The sequence below is a fragment of the Lycorma delicatula genome, chromosome 4, assembly GCF_047948215.1.
Source record: "Lycorma delicatula isolate Av1 chromosome 4, ASM4794821v1, whole genome shotgun sequence".
NCBI classification, from domain to species: Eukaryota; Metazoa; Arthropoda; class Insecta; order Hemiptera; family Fulgoridae; genus Lycorma; species Lycorma delicatula.
The window spans coordinates 123,679,873-123,691,570 of NC_134458.1; the positions used below are offsets into that span (position 1 = coordinate 123,679,873).

General features: G+C 27.2%; 1 protein-coding gene across 11 annotated transcripts in view; it reads right to left on the reverse strand.

Moving 5' to 3' along the window:
- The window catches only part of Cen (cerebellar degeneration-related protein 2-like), a 593,469-nt gene that overhangs the window by 22,703 nt on the left and 559,068 nt on the right, over positions 1–11,698 (reverse strand). For all 11 annotated transcript variants that reach the window (XM_075364140.1, XM_075364150.1, XM_075364148.1 and 8 more), the window contains 3 exons: positions 6,175–6,323; positions 2,549–2,867; positions 1,889–1,986 (listed from right to left, as the gene is read on the reverse strand). In XM_075364140.1, the coding sequence (XP_075220255.1) occupies positions 1,889–1,986; positions 2,549–2,867; positions 6,175–6,323 (566 nt within the window). The remainder of the gene's footprint in view (positions 1–1,888; positions 1,987–2,548; positions 2,868–6,174; positions 6,324–11,698) is intronic.

Genomic DNA, 11,698 nt, shown 5'->3' on the forward strand with positions numbered 1-11,698 from the left:
GCATTAAACAAAAATAATAGTTTTTCTGCTGCACAACAGTTTTGATGACACTTCAATGTCTTATCAAAATAATGCAGTGCCATCATCTCATGTCAATAAAGTCTGGGTATAGCATTTTGAAGAAACTGGTTCAATGTTAAAACAAGAGCCCTTGTGTGAACAAAGGAATGTATATATACCTAAAAGCATATGTCTGAAATGAAATGCAATGCTATGAAGCTGCAATGGTCTGCCCATTATCATTAGTTTTATCTGTTGTCAAATACCAATGTTTGAAGGATTATTCATAAAGACTTATACATGGATCCATGCAAAATTTAACTATTGTAGATACTAAATGATGCTGATTGATAGTAACTGTATGACTTTTTGCTATCAATTTTCCAATCTTATAAATTTTTACAGAGACATTATTCACACTATGCTAACAATTGGTGAATCACATTTTTATTTATGTGGATGTGTGAATAAACAAAACTTTCACTACTGAGCCACAAACAGTCCAAATGAAACACATCAAGAACTACTGCACAGTACTAACAGCACCATACAGTGTGGAACAGCATCCTTCTGAATTATTAAATAGTGCTTTTTTTGAGGTCAGTTATGGAAACATCACATCAAAGAGCAATATGTCAAAATGACTGAAGAATTTTTATCTTTTCAAATACTTCAGAAATTTGAAATCAATCCAAATACAGATACATGCTTTCCACAGGGTATGGCAAACAGTCACACAATTAGGCAATCAACAAATGTAAATTAATTCAAAACTACTTTTTATCTCCAGACATACGATGTCAAAATGTTATCTTGACTTGCGAGATTACCAGATTCCATAGCATGCAACTTTTTTTCTTGTGATCCAACCCCCATGAAACAAAATGGTGACCACTTTCTGGGTACAAGTATAGCATTCAGAGCTTTGAATATTTGAATACGTAATTCAATTCTATTAAATAAACCGTCAATTTACATTAGATTTATTTTTAACAATCTACAAGTAAAAAAATAAAAATTGCTAAATTTATTAAATCACTTGTTTTAGTACAAATCTATCAAGCAAGTGTTGGACTAAGCTAAGCAATTCTGAGAATAATATTCCCTGGAAGGAGCAATTCATAGAGATAAGATCAACTGGTTTAGCAATAGAACATTTTTGGAATTGTAACCAAAATAAATAGAAAATCACAATCGACAACTAGGATTTGAAATACTTTAAAAAAATTGAAAATATTGTATTTTATATTTATAATAAGGTTGATAATTTTATAGTCATGAGTATGTGCTATTTTTATTACACATTTAAATTATGTAATTTATTTTTGTTGTATTTGTTACATATTTGTAAATAAATTATAGTATATTCTGACTTGAACTATGGTTTAATTTCATATTTTAAAACAATTCAGATACAACTGAATTTTGAAATTGAAAAATATATAAATCTTTTAAACAGCATGTAGTTTCAATGGATTATGCACCACTAATTGACTGTTACAGTGTTTGAGAATTTAAAGCAGGCAAATCATTACAATATATTTTGTAAGACTCATATTAAAAATATTTACCTACCTTTTCCTTTTAAAAAATTAATAAAGATTATTTATGATAAAAATTATAATTACATTTTTGATCATAGGGTTCTTCACTTCAGCGGGTTTAAATGTTGATACATATTCATAACATAGTTCTTTTGTAATACACAACTAAACACAAGTATTTTTTAAATCTTAATTTAAAATAAAACAATAAAATGAAATGACTAGCACTAGATAGGGAATCTTGGAGAGCTGCACCAAATCAGTCAAATGACTGAAGACAAAAAAAAAATCAAATGTAAGAAAAAATAAAAAATATAAATCATAATTTTATTCTAAACACTAACCTAATTTCTTCAAGCATTGAAAGTTCTTCTTGTAATGATTTCATGTCTTCTTCTTTTTGATGAAGAAGTGATAATCTTTCTTCAAGACTGGCATTTTCCTAAAAATGACAAAAAGTGATAATGTAGTGTTGTTGATTATATGTTTTAATTAACATTTAAGTTATCTGATGCATTAAATATTTTTATTGTTTACATTTACTCTATTTCATAGATGAAACCAGGAAAATGTAATTAAAAACTAGGCACAAATATACTGTTTATAAATATGATTTAAATAATACATATTTCAAAAAATGTAAAGTCTGTGTTAGAATTATGGTTAGTGAATAAGAGTAGCTATCATTTATGATAAGAAGAATGTGAAAAAATTGGTGCCTGATTTAGTTAAAAAAAAAGAATATCTAGAAGATATGGGCAAATGGAAAGATTTTAAATAGAAATGCAAAGGATAAAGAAAGTAGCATTCCTCTAGATATAACAAGAAAAAGGGAAACTGCTTCATTCAAAGGAAAACTGGGAATAGCAGAAAATAAACTGAAGTTTGTATACTGGATAGAAAAGAAACACTTGAGGGAGACATTATTAAAAACCACTGACAGCTATGGGTTCATAAATATGAATAAGTAAAATTAACACATTGAAACAAATGCAATCAATTACCTGCAATACAACAGCTAACTGTTCTGCTAAGTCTTGAACTTTTCGTTGTTCACGTGTTTTTTGAGTTCTTGCTTCTTGCAATTGTTGAAGCAATTGTGTCATCTCATCTTCAAATTCAGGCTGACTGAATAAGGGCAGCGGAGTATGTGATGACTGTGGAGGATTATTTTTTGGCAATGCAGGGGATTCTGGTTCATCAGGAGTACAAACAGAACGGCGCTGACGTCTTCTAGCTGCCTCCAGTGCAACTGTTAGTTCATCCAAATTTTTTTGAAGTTCTTCACATCGTAGCTCTAAAGTATCAACTTGACCAGTCAAACTGAAAATAAGATTAAAAAGGATATATGAAATTATAAGTATAAATAATAAAAATGTTTACTTCTGTTTATGTATACTGATTTTTATTTTACAACTGGTTTTGAAACCAAGAAATATACCAACAGAAGACAATTTTTAATTAAAAACACTCTTGAAGTTATGAATGAAAATGTAAAATTATGATTTAAATCTAAATTTTCTGCATATTAAAAATGAATGTATGGTTAATATTTTATGTAGGCTAAAAGAAAATAGTTAAGTTGAAAAATATGGATCATAATACTAAAAAGCAATATTGGTTCTCCAAAATCATCAAATAATATGTTACATTACATATAAGTAATCTGTAAGTCAAGTATAAATCTAATGAATTAAAACTAATACTTGTGTCACTACCATTATTAGACAGTATACATTCTCACAATATTTTCAACTGAATGTGTATGAATTTACAACCACTTTATCTAATTTAAATAAAATAAAAGGAAAATATGTACATATACTATCTATTGTTAAGTTCATATATAGTGGACTGAATAAATTATGCATACTATATATTTTTACTAAAGTTTATATATAATGGATTAACAAATTTATAGCGATCTTTTTTTCTCACATTTATCAGAATTTTTTGAGCTGAGGCCCAAGCAAAGAAATGGGCAGGATTTTTACAATTGGAAGCTTTTCTTGACATTGGTTTGATAAAGCAACGATTCTCAACCTGGGGATCTTGGTGATATGAAGGGGGGTTGCAAAATTAGCCTACAAATCTTTACATGTAAACAATAATGAAATAATTTACGAGAAAAAAAAATCACTTATTATAAACACTTTACTTACATTTATAAGTAAACATGTATAAAAAATAAATTAATAAGATGGTTGTGTTTGTTTTTCATTTAAAAGTTTCCCCATCCATGGATCTATGTTTATTTTTATTTTTTTAAAACTCCCCCAAGACGACCAGCCCACGCTAAAAAGCTTAACACAGTCGCTTCAGGGTTTCATGGCAGCGCAGTCTGCCCTCCCTAGCTCGTCCGAACTCGGACATCCCATCGGGGTTTCTCGTGCCTCCTCGAAAACATACTAATCACCTCTTACGGTGATCAGAATTTTTTTCCGCAGGAGAGCACCCTTCCAGTCCCTATTGTACCTGATCAAGACATACATTTCGTTTGTCCTTCACAGTTACGCGTCCCCCCATGCACACTTCGAGGGTCCCCCATGCCATCATCTGGATCTATGTTAGAAACACACAAAAGTAAATTGTTTTCAAGTGATAAAAGATAATTCCTATATTTAGTTCTTACTGTAACCATAGACAAAAAATTCTTTTCACAGAGGTAAGATGTGGTGCGAAAGGGATTAATATTTTCAATGCTTCTGTGACTAAATTTCCATATTTACTATGATGAGCAAACCAAAACGTTTCTAAATCTTCAGATGTGAATTTTAGTTGTAATATTTTATCAGCAGACATTTCAATGAGCTGGTCATGAATCTCATCTGGTAACTTAGCAACTGAAACAACATCGTCACTAAATGGATTCAGTACCCATCTTTTCAAGAAATAATTTTTGTCTTCTAGGAAATACTGAATTGAACAACTTAATTTTTAGCTCACGCAAATGCATCTTCATGCTATCCAAATTGTGGTGAAAAATAATGTCTTCTTCATCCAAATTTTTCTCAATATAATCACAAGTGAATGGAAACATATCAGAATTTTTTCTTTGAAGGCGAATAATCCAGATATCAAGCTTCTTAATGAAAGCATGAACTTTGTCATTAAAAAAATGTTTTAACATGTCGTTGAAAATTCATATTTGTCGTTTAAATGCGAAAATACATCAGCTAAGTAAGCCAACTGCAATGTATAATCATTTTCTGTAAAAAAAAATGAGAATAGCATTTGTTTATCCTGGAAAAGTATTATTAATGCATATTGAAATTCCAGTAACTGGGCTTAACACTTTCCCCTGTGATAACTAAGAAGAGATTTTTTCTTCCACCCATTTCATTGCATAGTTTAGCAAACAGCCTATTCTGTAACAGTCTTACTTTAATAAAGTTAACATTTTTTAGCTTTACATGGAATTTATAGATTTTCCAGCATATTTTTTGTGACAAGAGGATGTCTGTGAAGAAAGCAGTGTGTCCATTCCACCCTTGATATAAGATGATCTTTTAATTTCTTCAGAAGTCCACTGTTCTTTTCTTTTATCACCTTCACACCATAATTACATATTACAATAAATGTTGTCCAATCTATGTTATAGTTTTTAGTAACTTCATTATAAACATCAAAAAGACAGTCCTGTTGTATGACCAGGTATTGATTTGCAAAGCAACATATTTTCTTTGATTGGTCTGTCCCTATTACACTCATATCTCACAAAACATAAGAACTGAAAAATGTTTGCTATATCTGTTGATTCATCAAATTGAATAATAAAAAATTCACTTGCACTCACTTGCTGAATTATGTGATCACTACTAACATTGGCAGCCATGTCATCGATTTGTCTTGATACTTTGTTGTTAGAAAGCGAAATTTTTTTTCAATATTTTTGCTTCTTCCATGCCTATTAAAACATTATTAGACCATATCAATTGCAGCATGCAATATTTGGTTTTCTGCAATTGTATGGAGTTTGGACATCTTAGTTATTCTTAATGCTATGAGATAAGATGCTTCAAGTGTACTTTTATCAGTATGACTTGATTTACAAATAGAAGCTTGTTGTTTTCTCAAAGTATGTAATTTTTTTTCAAAGAATTCACATCACCATACTTTTTGATAACTGAATTACTTTAAAAAATTAAAAAAAAAACACTGAATCACTACATTAACTAGAAATAGATCCATGTGAAATTTTTTTCTTCTTGAAAATTAAAAAAAACCAATGTTTTGTGACTGCCACGAATATTAAATAAAAATCATGAAGTGAACTGAAAGCTATTCCAAAATGTATTCCAAAAATGTGTTGAAAACTAAAAAATATTGCAAGAGGACATGATTATTGGATGGGGATTAGTTTGAAAGGAAGAACAGATACTTAGATAAATAAAGACATACAATCTCTAATAAACAAATATTGCAGACACTTTTGATTAAATTTGAATGTTTAATATAAATCCACAGGATGCAATTTTACAATTTTCATTATTATTAAAATCAAGCATAGAATTATTCAACAGTACCAATTGATGAATTGTCAGACTGAGAGTAAAATGTACAAAAAATAATTATATATGAAAAAAAAATGTGTAAAACAATTAAATAATATACAGTAGATTAGAATTACCTTTTAATATGTTTTTTGTCATTAGTGCTCTCAATTGCCAACCGCTGATTTGCTCTTTCTAGTTCCTGAATGCTAACTTCAAGTTGTTCATATATTCTTAATCTAGAATCATTTACTTCTCGAAGAGCTGCGGTCTGTTTTGTCAGGTACTGTAATTATAAAATGTTGTACAATGTTAATATAGCACCATTTATTTGACTAGTTAAAATAATAATGTTCTAATAAAATATTAAAGCATCATAAATAAAACTTTAAATGTAGTAATAACATTCAATAAATTTTATTCAAAGTAAGGGCTGGTATTTTTGATATACTTCTATACTTTTTATAGAAGGAATAGTTTTTTAGATAGACTTTTCTTTTATTGGACCAGATATCTTCAGGTCTACTCCAGGGGTTGAGCTGGTTGATTTTTTCATACTTTACAATATTAGTTTGACCTCACAATAGATGAGATTCCTTTTCACTTCAAAGAAAGGATAAGTGTAGCCATAGATTAGTAGTCACAACAAGATTAGTTACTTGTGAGAAAAGATAAAACTTATCCAATACTATCCACTGTGGACTTAATAGTTACAATAGTGAAGAAACTGTAATGTGACAACTGTTTGATACAATTACTTGAAGTTGTATGAAAGTTCATTAACAAACTGAAAGGCAGCTTGTAATAGCAATAATATGAAAAAGAAGCTCATGTGGAGGCCAAGGCATATGCAAACTGGAAGAAAGAATGGAAAAGTTTTCTTTTCTGACGAGTCAAACTTTTATGTTCATGGACAAAGAGGTTAAAAAGGTATAAAATGAAATACACCAAATTTTACCAGACAGTCGATTACAAACTTGAAGTAAAATATGATATTGGGTTGTTTTATTTTTTAAGGTCCCAGTTAAGTGATGTCAGTGGATGATACATTAAAAAGAGATGATTACATGAATATTTTGCAGTCATTAAACCCATACATAAGGTCTTTATAAATTGAAAAGAGATGATTACATAGAGATTCTGTGGGCAAAGGTTGTCAAAAAAACTTCAAAAACTATTTCCAGAAGGAAATGGGAGAGTTACAATAAGATTTAGCATCATGTCATACTAACAAAAATGTGAACAGATTTTTAAAAGAACAGAACATTCAAATACTATATTAGCTGTTTGAGAACTCCCTGAATATTAATAAAAAAGTGTGCATTTTTCAAAAGAAAAGAATTGTGGTATACCATAAAACTGACATCATTAAATTAATAATATTATATATTTTTTCACAATAAAGAAAAAAAAACAAAAAAAAAAACAATGTATACTATTCTTAATTAATCTATCCTAAATCATATATACTACATAACAGTTCAAATATATTTTGAAGGTACTACACCACCTCTTTTAAATGATAAGTTTTAAAAATTTAAGTAAATATTCATATGTTAAGTACAGAAAGAAAAGCAAGGTAAAATGTTGAAATGCGACCCAAGATAATAGATACAAAGAAGATGAAGAAAAGTGACATAATCCATACTTGTAACCATTGTCATATATGAATTAAACTGATAGTCTATAAAAAGTAGACAATTCTGAATAATTGGCCAGAGGCTTAAAATTAATACAAGCGCATATGTGATGAGGATGATTAGTCTTAAGTTCTAAAAATTGATCATCTTTTATATATATATTTCAAAGAACAATGAATTAACATTACTTTGCATTCACAAATGATTGATCTTCCTTGACCCTTGCCTTGCCTGTCTAGTTATCAACTGCCATTATGCAGTTATTACAAGCTAAATCTAGTATTTGGAGTGGGCTTTCAAATTTTTTTTTTATTAAACATTTATTTATATTTAAATATTTATTATCTATGCTGTAACTTAAAAAATACAAAAACAAAAAAAAATAAGCATAAAAATCCTTTCACTAGTTTAATTTATAATTACCATTATTAATAAATCTTAGTATTCTGAATTCATCAATCCTAAGTGACATTTCATGTTCAATTTACAAACATTTTGTTAAAATTATAATCTTAACAAGATATATCTTCCTAAAGAGTTATGAAATAATAAATTTAGTTTAGATTATTCAAAATTCATCATTTGCATTCAAATATATAACAAAATTTTATATATAGCACCAAAATAATAATTTTATAATCTATTTATTTTAAATCTATTTTATTTATATTATGCTAGTATAATCTGCAATCTTACAGCATAATAATTCATAATAAATTATTTCAATACAAGCAAGTAAACAACTGTCTGGAGAAAACTGTGAAGTTTTAAAATATTATTTTGTTTTTTACTAATTTGTTGTAAGAAAAAATTGTGTTGAGGAAGCAGTGATCTCTATGAAAATATTCACAGAAACAAACGAAAAAAAAGTAAATTATAAATTAATTTTAATAAATTAATACACTTTAACACTAGAACAGCATTTAACATATATATTTGTATATGTATGCATACGTATGTAGGTGTGCGTGTATGTGAGTGCATGTGCAGTGTGTTTCAGGAAGTTTTTGCCATAATTTACTGGTTTATTCCTCTCACCAAAATAATGAAAAAAATTTTCATTATAAACATAACATAGGTTTTGAAATATTTTATTTTCAAATTACAGTTTGCGAAAGATTTCCTTCAGAGTTTTGCAATAAAAATCAAATAGTTGTATACTAAACCTGTACAAACAGAAATTATTATGTAAAATTTACTGTTTTATATGCAATCTTAAGGAAAAATTGAAAAAAAAACCAGATCCCAGAACTTTATCTCTAGTAGTTTCCAAGAAAATTGTTCTAAAACCCAAAAATCTAAGTTTACACTTAGTTAAATTTGGCTTATGTTTATTTTGTAAATTTGTCTAAAACCAAATAAGACTTTATGAGAACATTTGGAGACAATTTAATTTTGAGAAAACTAATATAATTAAAGTCAAATGTAAATAAAAATAAATTAAATTTAAACATTTGAGTGAATTTGGATAGATAACATTTTTTAAATTTATTTATTATCTTTATGTCCCACTAACTACTAATATCATTAATAACTGTATTGGGATTGATTGTATAAAAACTTTCAAGATTCTAGCTGGAAATTAAACCTGGAATGATCACAGAAGCAGAAAAGCAAATTACTACCAATACCATTAAAGAGAGGGTTTCTTATGAATAAGAATGAATACAGAATTTTTATTTGTCCAGTGGACACAATGTATGGGTAAATGATTTAAAATAACAGTTCTGAATTTATGTAATGGCTATATTGATTTCATTTACAAACACTAATCTTTCTCTTTAGTACATTCACAATTTAATGATCTTGCACTAATTTTCAAAGTACACTACAGAGTATATAATACTAAGTATATATTATCCAGTACTACACACCAAGTTAATAATTACATATACAAGATAAAAAAAAATTTTTTGCTAATGATGAAGATAGTGAAGTAAAAAAGATATCAGATCTAGTTCAGAATAAAACCCCAGACTAGTCAAATAAGAAGTCAGAAAGTTGATTACATTACTACTTGGCTGATCAGTATTTTTTTTTTTTTTTTTTAATACATGAGGATGAATGTAAGGAGCAGTCTGTTAGATGTGGATCATGGATAACTCATTTGTAGCAGCTGTTCTGAATATTCAAAAGAAATAACATGGTAAATAAATTTATACAATACAATTTGAGAACATAAAATTGATATCTGTAGTTTATGAGGCTGCACATACAGAGATCTTATTATTATTGTCTTGTAGTTTTGTTTAACTTCTAGTTGATTTAAGTTACAGTTGATTTAAATTACAGTTGCTCATAAATGTATAAAAATTATGCTAATGCACAAGTAAATTTTCAAAATAAATAATTACATTATTAAAAACTAATGTAAATATAAAAAACTGATTTTAACAAATGTAAAATGTCTGAAATACATCAACGGAATATCAATTAATATAATCTACCAATGCAAATTTTACACCTTCTTATCAATTTGATTTCTTCTTTTACTTTTATTTTCTAGACTTAATTCTTCTTTTTTCTTTCAGTTTAAATAATTCTTCCACTAAAATTTCCAGTTTTCTCCACCGATCACGTGTCTTATAATACACTATTTTCATATATACATATAATTTTAAATATATAATACACTACTTTAATTATTCATACTATTAATTATTATAACTATTTTTCCAAGGTAATTAATAAATAAATAAGCCCTATTTATGAATAAAAAATTGGTTATCAAATCTGTATTCATTATTACTTCTGAAAAGCTTCTTTAACAGTTCTTTTCAGTATACTTCTGGTTTTCCTGCAACTCCTTCTTATGCTGATTGTTAAGCAAATTTCAATTACTGCTTCGATTAAATAGCTTCAGACATCTTTTCAATAAGTTGGTATCAGTTAGTCTTCGGTAAACGGGTGCAAAATACTGAAGAACAAGTACATTTTAATCTTACATATTATATTCAAGACAACATATAAAAAATAATTTTGGTTACGAATAACTTCTTGAAAGACTAAACTTTTAGAAAAGTTCCAAGTAACTAAAATTGTGTATACAATTCCAATCAGAAACAGCAGCTACAATTTTTCAGAGGAACAATTGCTATTTTTTTTTAAATATCTCTATAAAAAATAAAGTTAGAAAAAAATAACACTATCTTATAATGTGTTATCTTTTAAAGTATATTTCAAACTACGAAACATATTTTTTTTAAACAACTTTTTTAATGATATTTGGCCTGATTCCTCGCTAATTAATATCTTTGCAATGTATACAAATATAAGCTAATGATTTTTAAATTTCACTAACAATTAACAAAAAATATTTCATATAAGTTCTATATATATATATTTTACTGAAATTAATCTTTTTAAGATTCACATTATTCCTGTGTACTATTGACTATATTTAAATTCTATCAAATAAACAAGGACAACCAAATTGAAATATCAGTAATCGAAATAAATATCATAAAACATATAGCAGTTGAAAATGAATATGATACTACTTCAATTAATAATATTTACAAAAAACAATTATAAAAACACAATAACAAAATAACTAGCTTACAACCAATACAAATAAGACATAAAAGAGTGAAAAAAATTTACATAAAGTATCAATGAAAGCATTATTAAACTTATAATAAAGAAATAATTAAACCAGCTTACAAACCTAATAACCACATAATAAAATATTTAAAAAACAAAAATAATAATAAAATAAACAATCTGTGTGGAATTTATAAAATTAAATGTAATGATTGTATTTACATAGGAAAAACAAATAGATCCTCTAAAACTTGATTTCTTGAACATTATAGTAATTAAAAAAAATAATAAATTAGGTTTATCTAATTTGGCAGACCATCTAATAAACATTCTATTTCTAATATTAACACAAGTTTAGAAATATCAGAAATTAATAAAGATGACAAAATTAAATATATTAGAAAAATATTACATATATAAATACAAACAAAATTTCAATTTGATAAATCATCAGACCGTGATTAAGGGAGATGGTCTT